Genomic DNA, 22,736 nt, shown 5'->3' on the forward strand with positions numbered 1-22,736 from the left:
AATTGATTGAACTAGGGGAGACCTTTTCTGCAACTTCCCAAGCGTCTATGTTCGAACCATTAAGTTCTGAACAAGTATGTACTCTAAAAAAGAAAAGCAAGCTTATTAAGAAGTTGAGCAATACAAGAATATCCACTGAAACAAGGAACAGCCTAGTCAAGCAGTCTGGGGGATGGGGGTCTATAGGATCCTCCCTGTGCTTCCCCTTTCTCACCGGTTTACTTGGGAATCAGTGATAGACTATGCAGAGATGATGTACTTTGTTCCCGAAAAAACAACTCAACCAATCACAGGGTCTCCAAGGTGATGAACTTGACATCCAGAAAAACGGTCACAGATACACTGGACTCAGATGAGAGCCGTTCTAAATAGGGAAAGTTTACCTCCCCCTTAGAAGGCTATGCTTTATTCTTATTTTCTCCAAAAGTACCCGATCTTTGTACACCAGAGCAAAATGGAGAAAGATGTGCAAACATTAGTCATGCCAGAGGGTCAGGAAAACTCTGCGCCCGGGTAATAAAACCTTCACCATCCAATTCTCTAGCTATTGAAATAATAAACAATGTTAAACCACATAAAAATAAAGCTGAATTGCTACTGAGTTAAATTCTCCAAAATAACAATGTATGTTCACAGAATGAGAAAGGGGTACTTGTTTACAAAGGTAATGCTACACATGTGTCAAACGTGCATGGCTTAGTCTGAGGGGCTGCACAGTTCACACCTTTTCTAGCAAGGAACGATTGGTTGGAAAATATTCATGCAAACCCTGGCTGACCTGAAACATGCCAACATCTGTGGTAGGGAATGTGGGGCACAGAACTCAATTGGAAAATATAAAAAGCACCACCAGCACCCGTGTTATTCCGTCGCCCCCTGCATACCTAGTTACTCAACCTTCGAAAAGCGGACCTTTGCCCACCCAAACAGTGACCCCAGTTTTGCAGCATGATATCCTAAAACCTTCCAGAAGCCTTCTGCCAAACAAAAGTAAATTGTTTAAGAGACTGGCAGGCAATGAGTGATATCCAAATTATGTATGCTGTGTGTATTAATTATATGCTACATTTTATTTGTAACTCATTATTTATGTTATACTATGCATGCAGTTTGTAATAATTGTATGCTGCAATGTTTTGAAGTATATGTTTTGTGATAGTTTAGCTACCGATTTGCGTGTTTTTGTTATATATTGGCACAGTGACCGAAATGCAGCATAAGTGCCTTAGCCCCCTGGGATACTCTATGATGACTCAATCATTTGATATAAAATGTACTGATAATTTGATAGAAAATGTAATAAGACACTGTTTGCACGAAAACCCATTATACACATCAAACACTCATATAGACCGCTTACAATCTTACATGGACCACCTACATTCTTTTATGGACCGCTGGCACATTGCCATCTCCTTACACCCTGTGGATCACTTGTCAAAACCAATTAGCGGACTTGCACAGTGAAAAGTAGTGTACAACCTACTACTTGTTTAATCATGCAGCCATCTCCAAGAACCCAGCATCAGAAAGCAGCAAAGTTTGTGAAAAAACGTGATTATATAGTATTGACAAAACAATATTCTTGCCCCAAAAACAGTCATACAGCTTCTTGTGCCCCAGCTCATTAGTCTAGAACCAAGTTGGTGAACATGAAGATCCACCATTGCTCAAGTAGAAGATTCACACTGGTTTTCATTCTCTCATAAATTACAAAAATGTTTCTAGATTATAAAACTAAAATACAATTGAATACCAGGGGCAGGTATTCAATATTTTGTGCCAATGAAAAAGTACATATTAACAGTAAGGGCTAATTATTTCAAGGAGCAGTGCAGTGTCTTGTTTTTCCTCTCTACTGTTGAGAAAGAAGTGCAGTCCTATTGGCCTTCATTTTCTCTAAGCGCTTCACTAAGTGGCTATTGGTCATCTCCATTTCTTCCATCTTGTCTAATGCCGTTCGGAGCTAGAAAGAAACAAAATACAAAGTCAGTATAATTCAAGCACAAACAGTTGATTTTAAATGATACATTAAACGGAACACAAGTACTTAAGAATTCACTGATTTACAATAAAACAATTCACTTGTTTACCCTCAGAACTGATTTCTAGTAAAGGGTTCTGGCCCTTTAAAAAGCATAAGCAGGGAAAACTGAAGTGTATGTAGTTAGGCTGTTTGGCCATTGGCCAGTAACAGATTTCTAAACTGGCATGCCTACTTACACTTGGAAATAATAGGCCTGATCTGTACCACTTGTTTGGTAGCTTTGGGATTTTACAAATAGCTGCATACTATTATATTAGCCTGTAAAGAGATATGGGCACAGAACCTATGTTCACTACAGTCCTGGGCAGGTGGTTGTTGGTCTCTTATATAATGCTTAATCTACTTAGAGCCTTCAACAATAGTCAGTGCCATCAAATGACATCCTCCACATGAAGCTGCTATTTGTGGAATGGCTATTTAGCGGTTTCAGTCTTTCCCAATCACTCTAGTCAGAAAACACCTTTCCTGTCAATTCTTCACACTCCCCTTCCCTACAGAGCTTCTGCAATCCTTCACAAGGTACACAACTAGTCCCATATATATCATTGTTTACAACTATTAAGTAAAAGTTACTCACCATAGTGACCACTGCACTCCTAGTCAATAGTCCTGTTCCTCCATACTTAAGATTTATTCCATCTTTCTAAGACTGGGTCAGTGCAGGATGTGGAGCATAATTGTAATGAAATTTCAAGAAGCGTGGCGGTGAGCATGCAAGTGATCACACCCTGCTCTGGCTCCCTCACGGATGGTCCTGGCCAAAACCACAAGTCCTTTTATCTGTGCGAATTATCAGGCATTTTAAGGGTGATGAGGGTAGGCCGTGTGGTGTAATGAAGAATATGGGCTAGGAGAACAGTAATCACACTAGTGAATAACAATTCTCTCACCTTTTCTCCATACTTATTGGCGATTACACCCAACCAAATCTGAAAGGAAAGATATCTAGGCAGGTGATAGGAAAACCTGTGATCCTGAAGGAAGGAAGGAGGGAATCATTTAGCCAAAAAGCATGCACAGGGCCGGCTGACCAAAATGGATACCTGTCTTGCAGCCAGCATCTAGGAAGTAGTGTCTGCAAATGACATGTGGGGAAACCCACTTGGCCGACTTACTGATGTCGAGGGGAGATCCTTGGGAAGGCCACAATGGTAAATTTTCCTAAATGGGCATGAAGCAAATTGGGGGGCGTGGAGAAGAGACCTGCTAAAGCATAATCTTCCAGAATAGAGCAGACTATCCACCAAGCAAAGGTCTGGAAAGAAAACGGGCAAGCAGACCTCTAGTTTGAGTTAAAAATCAGAGTCCACCCAAGAAACAAAAATAGGGTGCATATAGTGCACCACCTTGCCTCCCGACTGCTGATGACCAGGTCTGGTGCTCATTAATTCAGCAAACACTAGTAACAGCGACCAGATAAGCAGTTTTCGTGGTGATGTATTTAATGCCTCTAATGAGAATGGGATCAAAAGATCTAAGGGATAGAACAAAGCAGTTCCGATCTCATGAAGGGTGAAAGGGCTTAATTTGAGAGAAAAGTGGTCTAAACTCATTGAAGTGCTGCTAGATAATAGGGTTGGGGAGTGAGAAGACAGATCTATAGATGAGGTAGGCCATGTAAGAGTAAAGTTTAATAACAGATACTGCTAGATGAGACAAAGGAAAACATGGTAAAAGGTGGGGACAAAACATGGTAAAGGGAGCCAAACAATAGATCAACCCACCTATCCACATCAATGAAAAACAGATCCAACTATGGAGTATTTGCTCCCCACAGCATTTTTACTGACGACCTTCAAGATATCCAAGTTGCAGTGGGACAGGTTCAGATGGCCAAGCCTACCGGGCCTCAGGAAATAGGCCCCTAAAATTGAAGGCAACAGAACTGGATGGAGGACCAGTCTGTACGGTTTCACCAGGAAGACATTTCAAAGGAGGGAGAGATCAAGGTGGCCCAACAACTATTTCAGGAGATTGGTGTACTATATCCAATTTGGCCACATTGAGGCTATCAGAAAGATAGTTGTTGAAGCTCCATGTCAACTTGTCTACTTTCAGGATCAAGGGAGAAGCATATTGGGATTGCAAGTCCCGTGATGGCAGAAATGCCTCCTTCAAAGACCTCCAAGAGACATAGTGGTGGCATTTCCATTTTCTGTTACAAATTAATCAGTTGGTGACCAAGCAACTTAAGAGAGGCCACTGTTTGAGAGGTTTGCATTTGTTAGGTGTATTCAGTGATCCTCTCAACTGAGTAGCTGTAGGAAATATCCTGGCACAGTGTGCAGAATTTACGGGATCTCTTTCCAGAGTGTCCAGATAAACCATTCCTGTGGTATGGGTCTGCCAGGAAGCGCTCTAGTGTTTGTGAGGGATAGGACGACCCAGGGAAATAGTCTTCAGTTCAAGGAGGTTGGTGTGCTTGCCCCATTCCAGGGAGGGGTGGGGGCAGGTCCAAATGTGGTCAATCTGAAGGGATCTCAATGTAGCCCACCACCCACTAAAGGGAGGAGGCAGTCGATATGGGGAGAACAGAATCCACCTGGTGAAAAAGAACCCATGTTTATGGTTCATGAGATGGCCATCTTGCATTCACCAAAGAATGCCTTTTACATACTTTGGCACAAATATCATGGATTGGGGTTGCCATTTCCGAGACCTGTTTACTGCAAAGTGCATCTTATCCTTCTCATGAAGAGTAATGCGTAGGCGATCACAAGCATGCAAGTGGATATGAGCCCTAGCATCCTCTAAAGTGAGGGCCCAAGCCCTTATGGTCAACATCTAAGAGACTGCTGCCTTGAGGACAGGAATCGGTTTCATTGTAGGCAAAATCCTGTCCTGAAGGGAATCCATTCAAAGACTTAAATACTAAATATGTTGATTGGGAAGAAGTGTTGATTTTTGGACCATCACTAATGGGCCAAATGAGTAAACGAAGACCAATGTTCTATCAAGGGAGTCAGAAACCAAACCAGGGTCACCCATCCAGAAGTCAGTCATTGAGTTAGGATAAACAAAGCCCTGCTGAAGGAGGAATGGCACGTCAGCTCCCTCCACTTCTGTAAAACCTTTGGCAGCTGATATGAGGTGAAAAGAGGATCTTCAACTGGTAGCATCCCTACCAGGGTACGTAAATGTAGGAGTCCAAGTTCAATGCACAGTTGACCCCTTACTGCAATTCGACAATAGCTGGAGTCAGATTGAATCCATATTTGAGAAAATACAATTTGAAGTTTGAAAGATCCAGGATCATGCAGATGTCTACCTTGTTCTCCTTTGGCACTGCAAAGAACTGACAGCAGCAGCACTCCAACCACTTTCCCCAAGGGACTTCCTCCACCACTCCCATTTGTAGATTTTGCCAAATTCAGAAATGAGATTGATGAAAGTTGTTGGGTAGTGGGATAAATACAGTTGTTGGCATCAGGGTGAAGTAGAAACCTCAGTTCAGAACGCACAATGTATGAGCTGTATGGTCTTTCAGATGTCCTTGGAAAGCACGATCTGGCCTCTGACCAGAGTGCATGTGAGGATGTCAATTTTTCAGTGTAAAAGACGGCTGTGGAGGATAGGACCATTCGGAGGTCCTTAGCTTCTTGCGAGGCTGCGATTACAAGGAGTACAGTTTGTCCCTCTTGTCTTAAGAGTGAGCCCATAAAGGCCAAGTAAATTCTTTTTCTGTCTTTTCCTTGAGCCATTGAGGGGGACCTGCTTAGACACACAATTAGCCATTTATGTTTTTGCCATATGTGTCAGTTCCTCACAAATTGTGGAATGGAAAAGCTGAAGTATGGAATGGGCCAACAGAAAATAAAGCCATATGTATTGCATGTGACCTTTAAAATGTCGGGTAGGATTTTGTTAACCCACATACAATCTTTGGCAGAGGAGCAAAAGGTGATCTAGGAGGCCCAGGCAGGATTCAGGATTTGTATGGAAACAACAGATGTATGCTCTAGTTACATATCAAAAAGTATGCAGAGATTAGGAAAGAAGTTGTTCCTGCTCTTTAATATCCACAAACAGGACTTCGGCTGTCAACAGGCAGCTACTGGGGTAAATGTTTATAGGAATGGGTTAATAGCTTTGCTGAGATTATTCCATTAATTTGGTTTGATACAGAGCCAATGACGAGCTGTCAAGAGAAATAGGTTTTGCAGGTGATGTAAGGCATGGGTCTGTCAGGGCTCCAGCTTTGTTTAATCTCTTCATTAATTATAATTAGAGCACAGGAGTAGGAAATTCCATTGAAGGACAGGCACATCCCTATGTAATTTGCAGATGATGCAGGTAGTGTAGCCTAGACCGAAACTGCCTTGACCAGACTTCTGAAAGGCTTCACTGAAAAATGTGAACAAAAAGGTGCTGGTTTTTAATACAGACATTAAAAGCCATGTTATAAAGAAAGGCCAGAGAGGAAGTACATTTTTTTTTTAAAGTTGTGTCTCCAAATTCCCACTGAAGTAGTTGATGACTACCACTAACTCGAACTGCAAATATTACTTACCAGCAACCATCTTTCTGTGGCTTGTAACTGCTCAGAATCACAAGCTTTGCATAGGCCACCGTCTAGTGGTTGGTGTGGACTACTGTATCCAATCTCTTTTTTTAATTTAAACAGGGGGGGTACCTGCAGCACTATCCCTACTCTTAGATGTGCGTGTACCCATGATCCTTCATACGTCAAAGTCCTTAGATTGTTTTCTGACATGACGTATAACCTAGTATTAGGATGGCCTGGTATATATGTACCTTCTGCTCTCAAGTGGGGAGGATGGGTAGACACATGTGATACTAAGCAGATGCAAGCCACCAAAAGACTAGTACTGGTAAGTAATATTTGCCTTCTGGGGCTTGGGAAAAATTCTTCGATTGACATACTTTGCATAGATTTTATTTATGTTTACATTTGTATATCGCACAAGGCAGCCCGTAGGCATCGCAGCACTGTTACTTGTAGTTACACTTAGTTACAGGAACAGTACATTACATTATGCATTTAGGTGGATTAGCAAGTAATCTCCCCTAATGGCGGTGCGTAAGCCAAAGGTTCAGATGCAAAGAAATGTTTTAGGATCGTTTGAACCACTTGAGAATCTGGCCATGCATTTGTGTTGTGGGAATGTTATTAGGGTATTTATTGAGTGCAGACCTAGCTTCGGAAAGCAACAGAGCGCTTTATAATCATATGGGGAAGAATAAGGTTAGGGAACATACAAACAAGTGATTGGGTATCTAACAACCGGGGAGGAAGGGCAATAGTCAGCAATGGATCGACAATTTACCAGAGAGGAAAAAGTGGGGATCAGATCACCCAGTCTCAGATGAGGTGGAGAGTGGATGGTGTAGGGACCTGTGTGTTAGGGAGGAGCCATTTCTTGAAGAGGAGGGTGTTGAGGAGGGGAAAGTGACACTTTCCATTGGGGAGAGCAGGGACAGGCAGGAAAGACCTTCAAAAGAGCCAATGGTGGCGACATCCAGTTGGGTGCATGGCCATGATGTCTTGTGAATGATGGCGAGGCCTCCGCCAATCTTGTTTGGGTGGGCTCCTAGAATTCTGTAGCCGTTGGGTATGAGGACACCAAGGATGAGGGTGTATGTCATCTAGGTCTCATTAATGAAAATGGCATCTATCCAAGTCCTGTGTTGTGATGAGGTCAGCGATGTCAGCTTCATGGTTGATTGCTGAGCGGGCATTGGCGAGCATCAGTCTTCTTGTAGTTGTGGATGATGAAGTGCTGATGGGGTCTATGGTGGTGCGAGTGGGATTGCAGCAATGCAGTGTCCATGATGCTGCTAGTGAGCAGCATGGTTGGTGATGAGTGTCAATGATAGGGATGGGCATTGGGAGATAGGGGTAAAACACATTTGTCCGTGATCCTCCCAGTCCAACGAGCACCAAACAGGAATTGCCCTTTCTTCGGATGTCTGGCGAGAGACACCCTTGATCCAAGAGTTGATAAAGGAAAGCAAGGGGCAGGGCGGGCGGGGTTGGGGGCTTAGGTCATGTGATAAGCAGCCTCCTCAATGCAGTCTGCCTGGAGTCCTTAAGTAGATGGCTGGAATGTGTGTACAGAACTACATGTTGCTGCCTTGCAAATGTCTTCTAATGATACATTAGCCAAAAATGCCAGAGTTGTCCCAGTACTATGTGTGGAGTTCTTTCTTGGTTTGAATGGAATGGTTTTATTTGCTAGAGTATTGAACATTTTTATACACTTTACAATCCATCTTGCAATGGTAGCCTTAGTGATGCGATCTTCATCCTTTCCTGCTGCCATAGATACAAAGAATTGGTCAGTCTTTCGTATCAATTTAGTTTTGTCCATATAGTACATGACTTCTCTACGAACCTCCAGTGTGGGTAGTGTCCTTTTCCCCTTGCTCCGTATGTTTTGAAAGAACGCTGGTAACTCGATTGGTTGACATGAAACTTAGATCTACATTTAGGTGAACATCTAGGATGTGTTCTAAGAAGGGCCTTATGCTTGTGTATTGTAACAAAAGGTTCCGACATTGATAGTGCTTGTAACCCGCGGATCCTCCTCATTGATTGTTAGGGAGAATTCTCGGTTTAGGCTGAATTTCCTAACCTAGTGAGTCCCCCAGCAGCTTTGCTGGATTTTTGGGGTTTATTTTTTTCTCCTGCCAAGAGTGAGACTCTTTTACCCTCACTCTTGGGCATGATTTGAGTGTGTTTCTTTGAATCTAGATGTGTTTAATGGGCTATGGGGTCTTTTACTCCATAGGGCTGCATGTGTTTTTGTGATGTGTGTTACACAGCACCCTCAGTGCAGTGACACAGGGGTGTCATAGTGACCCCCCAGTATAGACTCCATACCCTGGGACGGACTACTGTCTCCCAGGGCATGTAAAGTCACCATTGACTTTACTAGTCTTAAATTCTGAACAGAACCAGTACAAACCATCATATTGTGGACGTACTGGCTGGGGCAATTCAATTGCCCCGGGGTCTGTTAGTCGAGGGGGCACATCTCTGTCCCCCCTGATCGAGTTTTGGCTGGTGGCAGTGGATACTACTTTTTATATTCAACCCCGAATATTTTCCTATGGGATTTCCCATTGTTTTAGGCTACTACCTTTATTTAATTATTTATGGTAGCCTCGAACATACCGCCGGTTTATTTAATTAATATTAATTCTCCGGTTGTTATTTTTTGCCAAAACTTGATTCTAAAATGGCGTTTGTGTTCTCTACTGTGACTCCAACCCAAGTGGAGCCCTTTGTTCCACTTTTTGGCGGGCTTCTCCACAGAAGCCCTCCAAAGTGGTGCCACTCTGTCTGGGGTACTTAGGAGGGGTGGAGGGGGATTTAGGCACCCTGGACTGAGTCGCACTCCGTCCTGATTGGCCCAAGTGGTGAGTCGGCCGGCTCACCACTTAGCATGCTTGAGTGACAGCTAGGCTGAGTGAATGGGGGTTTTCTGCATAAAAGCAGGGCTTTGGGGACTGGAACTTCAGAAGTCGCCACAGGACCTAAGAATCCGACGAGGGAGAAGCTGAGCCGACCTGCCACGACACCACCACCGGTGGAGCCCTGCTGGACCGTCTCACCACTTTTCCCAACGACAGAGGAGATCTCCCGCCGGAGAGTCTTCTTCCTTTGACTGGTGGGGATAACCAGTTTCACCGTCTTTTCGCCTTCCCCGACGTACCTCGTGGCCGCCTTGCCTGTGCCAAGCACCCCGGCAACCTGGATACCACGTTTTACCATGACCGCGAACAAAGGCACCACCTTTAACCGGAAAACTCTGCGGCTGGTTTCTTCCCTGGTAGTGCAACGACCTTCAACTTTCCTCCAAGTCGAGATCTTCTCTTCCCCTGGACGACGACTTGACTTGCACCCACTGCCAGGAACAACTGCCACCGCTGGAGGATCCTTCCCACTTAAGGTACCGTGTCCCGCCCGGCTTCCCTTGCTACCGACTGTACGGGGTAGATTTAGCCCCCGGCTTTCGAACCTGGGTTAGCCTCGGACACCCTGGCTAAACTTTCCTAAGCCTCTCTAAACTCTTTTTGAACTCTCTGCAAGACTTTCTAAGCCTAGAGGAACTGTGTGATCTTGGGCACATTTGTGCTCTGCTCTCTCTAAGAGTGGGCCCAGCCTTTGGACTTTGGCTCACCGGTGACCTTTGCTCTTCTGCCTTGCTAACAGTGTTCCTGAATCTTAGAGTGGTGTACCTTTCCATATTCTGTCTTTTTCCCTCCCTTTCTCACAAACTTATTGGAGTGCCATCTAGTTAAGCGCTCACCTCTGTATGAAAATAAATGGTGTTTTACTGTGACCTATCTGATAAGGAAAAGGGGTGTATATATTACAATAGTAACTGTGTTTAGAACCTTTTACCATAAGAGTGCTGGAGTGTTTCAAACAGTGTGTTTTTAAATAAATAATTATATACTTTGATACCAAAGCTCTGGTCAGTGTTTGCTTGTATTGGTGTGTCTGAGTGCCTATTGTGTATACTTTGCATACTGCCCAACTCTCTTGAGGGAAGTCTGACTGCTCAGCCACAGCTACCAGGTAAATCTAGGTGGTACAGACTGCTACCAAGTGGGTATACTGCCAACACCTGTAGTCTTAAATCTTTTGCAGTGTTCCCTAAGGGAACTGCACAGGTTTCTGCCTAACATTGATATGATTGCAATGAGAAAAGCAGCTTTATAAGATAGCTCCCTTAATAGAGCCTATACCTGGGCTTTGGGTGCACTACAACAACCCTGACCTTCTGGCAATAGGAACCCAACCTTTGGTATAAGTCTGTACTACACAGGTTGGTAGCGTGTTGAGCAGCCAGGCTTATCTCAAGAGGGGTCAATGTCAGCTGTAGGGGAGTTACCGAGATTCACAGTAACAAGTATTCAAATAAAATCTTAAACATAAGGTTTCTTGAGTAAACAAATATTAATTTATTTAACAGTCAGTTAGAGTAAGCCTTCTTCAGAAGGGAGCAATATAAAGCAACACAAATACACTTCAAATATACACACTCTTAGTCTTCTAAATCAGTAAGTATCCGTTTGGGATGGCCCATAGACACTACCTACACCCTCAGGTGACGGCAATAGTTAGGGTGATGGGGCCATTAATATAGCACTGTTGCATTTAGAATCAGATTTAGGAGTAGGTCAAAGGAAAAGGTTATTAGAACAGAACAAGAGAACACACAAATATTCTGAAGCAGGTTAAGTACTATTGATAACCCCCAATGCAAAGTTAGTTATCCTCCTCCTGGAAGGAAGGCACAACAAATAAGCAGAGGAGAGAAGAGTCATTCAGGGAGCCAGGCCAGCCAATGTTAAGGTAGCAAAAGTCAAGGTGAACTGAAGCACTTCTTGCAGGTAAGTAAAAGTCTTGCACAATGTTTTAGAAGTCATTGTAGAATAAGAAGAAATCAAAGCAGGGCCACAGGCTGATTAGGTTTGTGATGTAAAGAAGCTGTTAGCAACTCTACAGATGAAACCAAGAAAAGACGGTCTCCAACAAGGACAAGTGAGGTTACACAACAAGAGGTACGTTCTCGTAGACTGTACAGTACCTTTAGGTTGAAGAAAGGTGCAGCAGATGGCTTCTGTTCCTGTGCAACTCTGCAGATCCTGGTGTTCCTGGGCCTTAGTCGTGGGGAAAAGAGGAAGGACATCTGGGGACTCGTGCACTGCAACGGGATGGTCATCAACCACAACCGGCAATCTTCAAACAAGTGGTACTTCAGTGTTTCAGCTCCTCGTGTCTACCACAAATAGCAACACTGCGGTTCCTGGCTGTCGAGATGGGCTTTCCTTGCATCTGGGGTCCAGCACTCTGTTGAGGTGGCTCAGGCTCGATCAGTCCTGCTTCCTGGGAGTCCAGAGGACCTTCCTGGAGCTCTTGGCCAGCTTAAATGCAACGCACACAATCTGGTGTTCCTCTCCTTGGCTTTTCGTTTCCAGCAGCAACTGTAGTGGAATTTCAACCAGCTCCGAGAGGATGTCCAAGTGGCTTACTTTGGAGTCGATCGGTCCCACCAACTCAAAGGGAGAAGTTGTCCTTGCGGGGCTTCTCTGTCGATACGAATTTTGAGTTTCAGCACAACAGCAGGGCTTCACCGGGCTAACCAACGCTTCAGGAGTTGCAGCAGGCATCCTCTTCAAGATCTTCGGATTCCTTCGTCCAGTGGTTGACTCGGCCTTCCAAGCCAAAAAGCCTTGCCTTTTATGCAGATTTCTCCCATTCATTCCAGCCTAGCTGTCAGTCACCCAGCAGGGTAGCTGTCCTTGCCGGAGAGTCAGCCGGCCAATCACCCAAGAGTGCATTCCTGTCTATGAGATTCAGCACAGGGAGTTTCGGGCACATCCCTTGCTTCCTGCCCCCGCCAGACACCCTGGAGCCAGAGGTGGGCTTCACTCGTGAATCGCGCCAAAGGCAAAATGAACAAAGTACCAAACCTGGTTTGGCGTGCAGAGTACATCTCAAGAAGGACCTTTCCACAAAGAAATGGCGAAAAAAGAAGAACAGGGCCATTTTGACAAAAATGGCACCCTTGGGTGGTTTGCTGCAGCTGCGAATGCAGCCCGGGGTAAAGGCACACCACGTTGGTTAAAAGTAAACCACTACCACCGGCCATTCATAGAGGAAAAGTTAACCTAAAAAGGTTACATGAGAAGCTAGACAAAGCGGATGGAACAAGTTACTTACCTGTAACTGTTGTTCTCCAGCATGGGTCTGGCATGGATTCACATGTTCATGAATATTCCCCGTCGTCAGGCTGGGAATCCTCGGTAAAGAAGAAACCTGCATCAGTTTTGTTTCTGATCTGTCTTTCTTAGAAGTAACCAATCACTGCTCTCTGGGTCATACTGCCCCCAGCCAATGACTGCCCTCTCCCTAAGCCCCGCCCCTTGCAGCCATCCTCAGATTTGGTAGCACGTAACGTGGCAGTATGACCAAGGGAAGAGCCGCAGAGGGAAGGAGGGAGGGTTCGCATGTGAAGGAGTTTATGAAAGTACTGTTCCGATCGTACATGTGAATCCATGCCAGACCCATGCTGGAGAACAACAGTTACAGTTAAGTAACTTGTTCCTTCTCCAGCAAGGGGTCTGGCATGGATTCACATGCTCATGAATACAAGAATACATAGCAGTACACACATGCACAACCACGGGAGGTGGCAAGGCTCAACATTAAGCATTACATAAAACTCAACATTAAGCATCTCTTACCTCCTCACCAGGCCCACCTTAAGCGAACAGGTTGCGCAGCACTGCCTGGCCGACTCTGGACTCCTCCCTGGAATCCCGGTCGATGCAGTAGAATCTCGTGAAGGTGTGCAACGACCTCCACGTAGCAGCCCTGCAGATGTCCAGGAGGGGCACACCAGACAAGAACATCGTGGTAGCAGCGATCGCTCTGGTCGAATGGGCTCTCGGACGGCCGGGCAACGGTCGGTTTGCCAACCGATGACATGGCATGATGCAGCCCGAGAGCCATCTGGAAATGGAAGCCTTCGAGAGAGCATTCCCTTGGTTCACAGGTCCAAAGTTCACAAACAGCTGTGACGTCTTCCGAAAACTCTTTGTTCAGTCCTTGTAGAATTTCAGCGCTCTAGCTACATCTAGCGAGGGCAAAGTCCCCTCGGCCGGCGACGAAGGCGGCGGGAAGTAAACTGGCAACACCAAGGGCTCGTTAAGATGGAAGTCCGACGACACCTTGGGCATGAAGGAGGGGTGCGTCCTCAGCACCACCCTCATCTCGTGAAAAGTATGGAGGCTTGCAGGATAGGGCCTGAATCTCTCCCACGCGACATGCACAGGTAATTGTCAAAAGGAACGCTGTCTTCCACGCCAGGAACATCAACAGAGCCAAATGCAAAGGCTCGAATGGCAGGCGCATGAGCCTGGTCAGCACCACGTTGAGCTCCCACGCCAGTGCTGGAGCCTTCACCAGCGGGTACGATCGGAACAGTCCTTTCATAAACAACTTCACCAGGCGATGAGACCACAGGGATGACAGTCCTGCAGTTCTGATGTATCAGGAAATCGCAGCCAGATGCATCTTGATGGAAGCATGAGCTAGTCCAGCTTTGGCCAGCGACGGTAGCACTTGAGGGGCAGTAATCCGTAGAGGGTTAATCTTCTGTGCATGGCACCAGACAGAGAACTTCTTCCACTTGTGGCCGTAGCACTTGAGAGTTGAGGACACCCTGGCCTTTGCAAGAACCTCTCTGCATTCGGCCGGGATATCGTACCCTCCAAACTCTAGTGCTGCAGGAGCCAGGCCTGCAAGTTCAGCGACACCGGGTTGTGATGAAGAATGGCGCCTCCTTCTCTGGAGAGAAGATCTGCGTCCGTCGACAGTTTGACTGGTGGGGACGCTGACAAGTCCAGAAGGTCTGGGAACCAGATCTGTCTCGGCCACCTCGGTGCGACGAGGATCATCCTGCACCAGGACCTCTTAAATTGGTTGATGAGCCTGAGCAGAGACAGCAAGAATGCATACAGGAACAGGCCGTCCCAGGGGAACGAGAAAGCATCGCCCATGCTCCTCGGCTGGGGGAACCTGCTAGCAAACCTCTGGCACTTGGAGTTCGCCGCCATCGCGAACAGGTCGATTTGGGGTTTGCCCCATCGCTGGAAGAGTTGATCCACTTGATCCTGGCATAGTTCCCACTCGTGGCATGTGCGCAGCTCCCTGCTGAGTGAGTCAGCGATGGTGTTTTTTATCCCTGCTAGATGAAAAGGCATCAGAAACATCCCCTGGGCAACGGCCCAGTGCCACAGATCCTGGGCTTCCTTGGAAAGGGCTGGGGATCTGATTCCTCCCCGTTTCCGGATGAAGAACATCGTGGTGGTGTTGTCAGTGAAGATCCTCACCACCTTGCCCTTAAGGGACAGGAGGAATGACTTGAGGGCCCAGAACACCGCTCGGAGCTCCAGTATGTTGATGTGGAGCGGCCTCTCCTCCGGGAGCCACAGGCCCCTCGCGTGAAGATCTCTGGTGTGCGCTCCCCACCCCTCCAGGGAGGCATCTGTCGTCACTGTCGCCTGGTATGCTGGGGTCTGAAAGTCTGTGCCAGCCGCGAGATGCGTGCGCCCCACCATCGGATTGCCTGGCGAATACCTTGCTGAGCGAGATCTTGTCCTCGAAGCTGCCCGTCGCTTGCATCCAACGGGCGTCAAGGAACTCCTGCAGAGGACGCATCCGAAGCCTGCACAGGTGCACCAGATAGATGCAAGAGGACATCATCCCGAGCAGGGACTTGATGGACCTCACTCTGACCACTCCGTGGCCAGCAGACGCTGTACCTTGCCCAGGATGGCCTGCGTTCCTTCCTCCAATGGCGAGGCTAATTGCACCTCTGTATCGAGCTTGGCTCCCAGAAACAGCGCAACCTGCGACGGAACCAGGTGGGATTTGGGGAAATTGATGGAGAATCCCAGGTCAGTGAGCAGCTGGACGGTCTTCGCTGTGTGTTCGACGGTGAGCTCCCTTGTCCCTGCTTGGATGAGCCAGTCGTCCAGGTAGGGGTAGATGTGGATCCCCTGCAGGCGCAGTCGCGCCGCTACTTGTGCAAGGCACTTGGTGAACACCCTGGGCGCAGACTTCAATCCGAACGGGAGGGCCTTGAACTGGTAGTGCCGTCCCTGGACTACGAACCTGAGAAACATTCTGTGACCTTTTAGGATGGGGATGTGAAAGTATGCATCCTCCAAATCCAACGACGATAGGAAGTCGCCTTCCTCCAGCTGGCCCAGCACGTGCTGGAGGGTGACCATCCGGAACTTCTGTGCCTTGATGTATTTGTTTATCCAACGCAGGTCCAGGATGGGACGCCAACCTCCAGTCTTCTTCCGGACGAGGAAGTATCTTGAGTATACCCCGGAGCCTCTTTGGGACGAGCTTGATGGCTCCTTTCTTGAGCATCGCCCTTACCTCCAACAGCAGTTGAGGGAGGTGGTTTTCCTTACTGGCCACTGGAGGAATTCAGGGGCACTTCTTTAGGAATTCTAGAGCGTGCCCGTGGGCCAGGGCATCAAGCACCCAACGGTCGGTGGAGATGGACTCCCACACGCTGACAAACTTCGCCAGCCGGCCTCCCACCGGGGGTGCTTCGGTGGGGGCCCGACGCAACGGCCGGTTCAGTCTTGTTTGGAAGCAGCCTTGCCTTCTTGGCCCTCCCTGGCGACGACGGCAAGATCCACCTGACTTGCCGCGTCCCCTGTAGGCTTCTTGCGACGAGGAACGGGCCACTTGACGGTAGGTCGAGGAGCCGCCACTGAATCCTTTGGAGGCACCTTGCTTGCCTCCGGAGTTCCGAAAGGGCGGCCGCCGTTGCTGCAGAACTCCCAAGGCCCGAGCCGTCTCCGTGTCGGTCTTGATGGCCTGCAGCGACTCATCCACTGTCTTTCCAAACAGATTGTTCCCATCGAAGGGCATGTCCAAAACCTTGGCTTGCACGTCCTGGTGGAAATCCGTCGCCTTGAGCCAGACCCGCCGTCGAAAGGCAAACGCTGTTACCCAACTGGCAGAAACCGGTGTCGGCAATGTCCGTGGCCACAGTTATGGCGTGGTCCGACGCCACCTCACCCTCCTGTAGGATCGCCAGGGCCTCGGCCCTCTTCTCATCCGGGAGGCAGTCCAACAGGGGGGGCGATCTTGTACCACAATTCCCTGTCGTAGCGGGCCACAATCGCTAGGGCATTGGCCGCCTTAATCGTCCTTGCCGCCGACGAGATGACTCGTCGTCCCATGGCATCCAGCTCCTTTCCCTCGCCGTCCGGTAGGGAAGATTAAGCCGATGCCCCCCCCGCTTTCTTCTTGGCCGCTGCAGAGACGACCGAATCTGGGGTCGGCTGTGCCCTAAGGCACAACGGAGCAATGTCGGGGACCCGGTACTTCTCATACCGGTCCCTCTTGGCAGGTGTTGTGGATGGGTTCTTGAGAAGGGCAGATGTCATCCAGCAACAGCACCACGAGGACCGTCTTCCTCTTGGCCGCGCGCCGTTGGTAGAGGAAGCCTTTCTTCTCTTCGGGGCAGAGCTGAAAAAGCTTGGATGCCCTGGCAATCATGGCGGAAGGAGCCAATCTCGTGGGGTGGGGATGCCCGAGGGAATCGGAGACGGGAGGTCAGTCCAGTCATCACCGCCGTCATCACCCGTCCCAGTCGTGGCCGTGTCTGTTCCTGTGTCGTCTCTCGGGATCGGGGAAGGCGACAAAAGCTGAGAAGGCCGTGAGGGCTGACGGGGCACTGGATGAATTCTCCTCTTGTTTGGAGGGCTTCCCGACAGACCCGGTTCAGTCGGGTCGTCCGTTGGGGGTAGGGGCAGTCTCGTCCTCATCTCCGTGCATAAGGCTTGGATTGCCGTCGAAATGGACGCCAAGTTGTCCTGCGGCTCGGGCTGCAATGGGGGGTGACAGGCACGACGGTTGCTCCTCATCCATAGGAACCTCGTCGTCATTGCCACCCTCTCTCTCGTCGTCCCCCTCATTGGGATTTCTCCCGTGGGACCGGGCCTCGTCCAAGTTCTCGGTCAGTTCCTCCTCGGAGGTTGTGTCTGTGTCCGTAATGGCCACCGCCCCCCCGCCCTCTTTTTCCACTGGGGTCTTCACGGGGGTCCTCTCGATGGGCTTAAAAGAGGATTGCGTCCGCGGAGGGAGGGAAACTCTAGGCCCCTAGGTCACCTCCACTGGGATAGCCTCCATAGGCTTCCCCAGGGACGCAGCGACTCCCTCGATAGAGGCCTTAGCCGGGTGGATCAGGGCCTTCGCCGCCTTAGGCGTGCTTGAGGCCTTCACCTTAGGGGGAGGGTCACCACCTCGCTCCCCCTCGGCCGGTTCCTTCGAGATCAACCGGGGCTTCTCCAGAAGCTTAGCCGGGTTCTCGGATTTTCTCTTCCCCGAGCCAGAGTGCTGGCTCGAGGTTGATGGCGTCGGTGAAGGTGCGCCCTGCCTGGCAGCTGAGGAGCCCGACCGTTCGGTGCGCCGGGTGCACGCGGACTTGCGGTGCTTTGCCTTCTGTTGGGCCCCCGTCGCCAGGGCGCCCTCACAGGACTTAGACCGCTCGGACTTCTCACCTGCTGGGCTCTTGCCTTCCAGCAAGTTGGAGAGGTGGGTCCGGCGATCCCCCATAGTCCTTCTCCACGTGCATTTTGTCCTCGTGGAGGCAATAAAGGCATTGCGAATGCTCATCCTCCATGAACACATTTTGTAGGTTGCATCCAGGGCAGATCCTGAACAGTTTGCCGGGAGTCGAGCTTCCCTTCTCCTGGGCCATGTTCTTCTCGTCCACAAGGTAGGCCTCGGAAACTTCTGGAATCCTCCAAGAAGCGTAACTCGACGAAAACTTCACCCTTGAGGGGCGTAGATAAATCTGAAATGGGTCCCTGTTGATCGGAAGTAGAAACGGTGGAGCTTGAGGCTCGATTAAACCGAAAGGAACAAGTTACTTACCTGTAACTGTTGTTCTCCAGCATGGGTCTGGCATGGATTCACATGCTCGTGAATATAAGAATACATAGCAGTATACACATGCACAACCACGGGATGTGGTACAAGGCTCAATATCAAGCAATACAACATCTCAACATTAAGCAACTCTTACCTCCTCACCAGGCTCACCTTAGGCGAACAGGTTGCGCAGCACTGCCTGGCCGACTCTGGACTCCTCCCTGGAATCCCGGTCGACGCAGTAGAATCTCGTGAAGGTGTGCGTCAAACTCCACGTAGCAACCTGGCAGATGTCGAGCAGGGGCACACCAGACACCAGAACGCCGTAGTAGCAGCGATCGCTCTGGTCGAATGGGCTCTCGGACGGCCTGGCAACGGTCGGTTTGCCAACCGGTGACAGTGCATGATGCAGCCGGAGAGCCATCTGGAAATGGAAGTCTTCGAGAGAGCCTTCCCTTGATTCACAGGTCCAAAGTTCACAAACAGCTGTGATATCTTCCGAAAACTCTTCGTGCAGTCCACGTAGAGCTTCAGCGCTCTAGCTACATCTAGCGAGTGCAGAGTCCTCTCAGCCGGCGACGGCAAGAAAACTGGCAACACCAAGGGCTTGTTGAGGTTGAAGTCCGACGGCACCTTGGGCATGAAGGAGGGGTGCGTCCTCAGCACCACCCTCCTGTCGTGAAAAGTCAAGTATGGAGGCTTGCAAGATAGGGCCTGGATCTCTCCCACTCGTCGTGCAGAGGTGATGGCCACGAGGAATGCTGTCTTCCACGACAGAAACTTCAACGGCACTGAATGCATAGGCTCAAATGGGGCCCCCATGAGCCTAGTCAGCACCATGTTGAGCCCCACGCCGGGGCAGGGTCCTTCACCGGCGGGAACGATCGGAACAGTCCTTTCATAAATTCCTTCACCAGCCGATGAGACCACAAGGACGCCCGTCCTGTAGTTCTGGTGTAACATGAGACGGCAGCCAGATGCACCTTGATGGAAGCGTGAGATAGGCCAGCCTTGGCCAAGGACAGTAGGTACGGCAATGCTTGAGGGGCCGTAATCCGCTGAGTGTTAATCTTCTGTGCACGGCACCAGACAGAGAACCTTTTCCATTTATGTCCGTAGCACTTGAGAGTTGCGGATGCCCTGGCCTTTGCAAGAACCTCTCTGCAGTCGGCCGGGATGTCGTATCCTCCAAACTCTAGTGCTGCAGGAGCCAGGCCTGCAAGTTCAGCGACCCTGGTTCGTGATGAAGAATGGCGCCTCCTTCTTTGGAGAGAAGATCCGCGTCCGTCGGCAGCTTGACTGGTGTGGACGCTGACAAGTCCAGAAGGTCCGGGAACCAGATCTGTCTCGGCCACGCCGGTGCGCCGAGGATCATCCTGCACCTGGACCTTTTGAGCTGGTTGACGAGCCGGAGCGGCAACGGCGGGAACGCATAAAGGAATAGGCCGTCCCAGGGGAACGAGAAAGCATCGCCCATGCTCCTCGGCTGGGGGAACCTGCTGGCGAACCGCCGGCACTTGGAATTCGTCGCCGTCGCGAAGAGATCGATTTGGGGTTCGCCCCATCGTCGGAAGAGTCGATCCACTTGATCCTGGCGTAGTTCCCACTCGTGGCACAAGCGCAGCTCCCTGCTGAGTGAGTCGGCGATCGTGTTTTTTATTCTTGCCAGATGAAGAGGCACCAGAAACATCCGTTGGGCGACGGCCCAATGCCACAGATCCTGGGCTTCCTTGGATAGGGCCGGGGACCTGGTTCCGCCCTGCTTCCGGATGTAGAACATCGTGGTGGTGTTGTCAGTGAAGATCCTCACCACCTTGCCCTTGAGTTGAGGGACGGGAGAAAGGACTCGAGGGCCCAGAACACTGCGCGGAGCTCCAAAATGTTGATGTGGAGTGACTTCTCCTCCGGGAGCCAAAGGCCTCTCGCGTGAAGATCTCCGGAGTGCGCTCCCCAACCTTCCAGGGAGGCGTCTGTCGTCACCGTCACCTGGTGAGCTGGGATCTGAAAGTCCGTGCCCGCCGACAGATGGGAGTGGGTACCCCACCACCGGATCGCCTGACGGAACGTCTCGTTGAGAGGGATCCTGTCCTCGAAGCTGCCCGTCGACTGGACCCAGCGGGCGTCCAGTAACTCTTGTAAGGGGTGCATCCGAAGCCTGCAAAGGCTCACCAGATAAATGCAGGAGGAAATCATCCCTAGGAAGGACTTGATAGAGCTTACCCTGGCCATGTCCGTGGCCAGCAGACGCTGCATCTTGCCGCGCCACTGTGTCGAGCTTGGCTCCCAGAAACAGGGCGACTTGCGACGGAACCAGGTGGGATTTTGGAAAGTTGATGGGGAATCCCAGGTCCGTGAGCAGCTGGACCGTCCTTGCCCAGATGAGCCAGTCGTCCAGGTAGGGGTAGACGTGGATCCCCTGTAGGCGCAGCCGCGCCGCCACCGGTGCGAGGCACTTGGTGAACACCCTGGGTGCTGACTTCAATCCGAACGGGAGGGTCTTGAACCGGTAGTGCCGCCCTTGGACCACGAACCTGAGGAACTTTCGGTGTCTTTTTAGAATGGGGATGTGGAAGTTCGCATCCTCCAAGTCCAACGACGACAGGAAATCGCCCTCCTCCAGCTGTCCCAGCACGTGCTGGAGGGTGACCATACAGAACTTCTGCGCCTTGATGTACTTGTTCAGTCGTGTTAGGTCCAGGATGGGGCGCCATCCTCCTGTCTTCTTTTTTACAAGGAAGTACCTTGAGTAAACTCCGGAGCCCCGAAGCCTCTTTGGGACGAGCTCGATGGCACCCTTCTTGAGCCTCGCCTTTACTTCCAACAGTAGTTGAGGGACGTGATTTTCCTTCCTGGCCACGGGTGGAACGCGAGGGCACTTCTTCTGAAACTCGAGGGCGTGCCCTTGGGCCAGGGTGTCCAGCACCCAACGGTCGGTGGAGATGGACTTACACACGCTGACGAACCTCGCCAGCTGGCCTCCCAACGGGGTGCTTCGGCGGGGGCCCAACCCCACGGTCGGTTCAATATTGTTTGGAGGCCGCCTTGCCTCCTTGACCTCCCTGTCGACGACGGGCACCACCTGACTTGCCGAGTCCCCTGTAGGCTTCCTGGGACGAAGATCTTGCCGCTTGGCGGTACGTGGAGGAACCACTGCCGGACCCCTTGGAGGCACCTCGTCTGCCTCCGGAGCTCCGAAAGGACGGCCGTCATTGTTGGAGCACTCCCAGTGCCCGGGCAGTATCTGTGTCTGTCTTGATGGCCTGAAGGGACTCATCAACCGCCTTCCCAAACAGGTTGTTCCCGTCGAAGGGCATGTCCAAACCCTTGTTTTGTATGTCCTGGCGGAAATCCATGGCCTTGAGCCATCCTCGTCGTCTCAAGCAAACGCCGTTGCCTAACTGACGGAAACCTGTGTTGGCGATGTCTGTTGCCACCGTGATGGCGTGGTCTGAAGCGATCTGACCCTCATGTAGGATTTCAATGGCCTCAGCCCTTTTGGCATCCGGAAGGAAGTCCAACAGAGGGGCGATTTTGAACCACAACTCCCTGGCGTAGCGGGCTACGATAGCCAGGGCGTTGGCCGCCTTGATAGTCGTCGCTGCGGATGAGATGATCCGTCGTCCCATCGTGTCCAACTTCCTGCCCTCGCCGTCCGGCGGGGAAGTTGACGTCGAGGCCGATGCCCCCCCAGCTTTCTTCTTTTCCGCCGCCGAGACGACCGAATCCGGGGTAGGTTGTGCCCGAAGGCACAAGGGGGCAGCGTCGGGGACCCGGTACTTCTTCTCGTACCGGTCCCTCTTAACCGGCGCTGTGGCAGGGTTCTTAAGGAGGGCGAGCCCCTCATCCCAGATGTCATCAAGAAGCGGTACTGCGAAGACAGTCTTCCTTTTAGCCTCACGCCGTTGGTAAAGGAACCCTTCTTTCTTCTTCTCTTCTGAGCAGAGCTGGAAAAGCTTGGATGCCCTGGAAATCATGGCATGAAAGGATCCAATCTCGTCGGGCGGGGACGCCCGAGCAGGGGGTGACGGGGGACACGTCCCGTCGTCGCCTCCGTCGTCATCTGTACCTGTCGTAGCTGTGTCCGTGCCTGTATCATCCCTGTGGGTAGTAGACCGGGGGGAAGCAGAGCAGGCCGCAGAGGTGGGAGAGGTGGCGTAGGATGCGTCGTCGTCCTCTTATGCGGTGGACTTTCCGAAGGTCCTTCCTGGCTCCGGTTCCCCCGTCGGGTCTGGCTCAGGTACC

The 22,736-nt window shown here is 50.3% G+C and overlaps 1 protein-coding gene across 3 annotated transcripts in view; it reads right to left on the minus strand.

Annotated features, from left to right (window-relative positions):
• Positions 1-348: 348 nt before the first annotated feature.
• LRRFIP2 (LRR binding FLII interacting protein 2) overlaps positions 349-22,736 on the minus strand; it is a 1,092,194-nt gene continuing 1,069,806 nt past the window's right edge. For 2 of the 3 annotated variants that reach the window (XM_069613206.1, XM_069613204.1), the window contains one exon: positions 1,708-1,966. In XM_069613206.1, coding sequence (XP_069469307.1) covers positions 1,856-1,966 — 111 coding nt within the window. In that variant the 3' untranslated portion in view covers positions 1,708-1,855. Of the gene's footprint in view, positions 1,967-22,736 lie in introns of all 3 variants that reach the window. The other variant, XM_069613205.1, reaches the window with a different exon arrangement.

Source organism: Ambystoma mexicanum, chromosome 5p (genome assembly GCF_040938575.1).
Source record: "Ambystoma mexicanum isolate Mex_15411 chromosome 5p, UKY_AmexF1_1, whole genome shotgun sequence".
NCBI lineage: Eukaryota > Metazoa > Chordata > Amphibia > Caudata > Ambystomatidae > Ambystoma > Ambystoma mexicanum.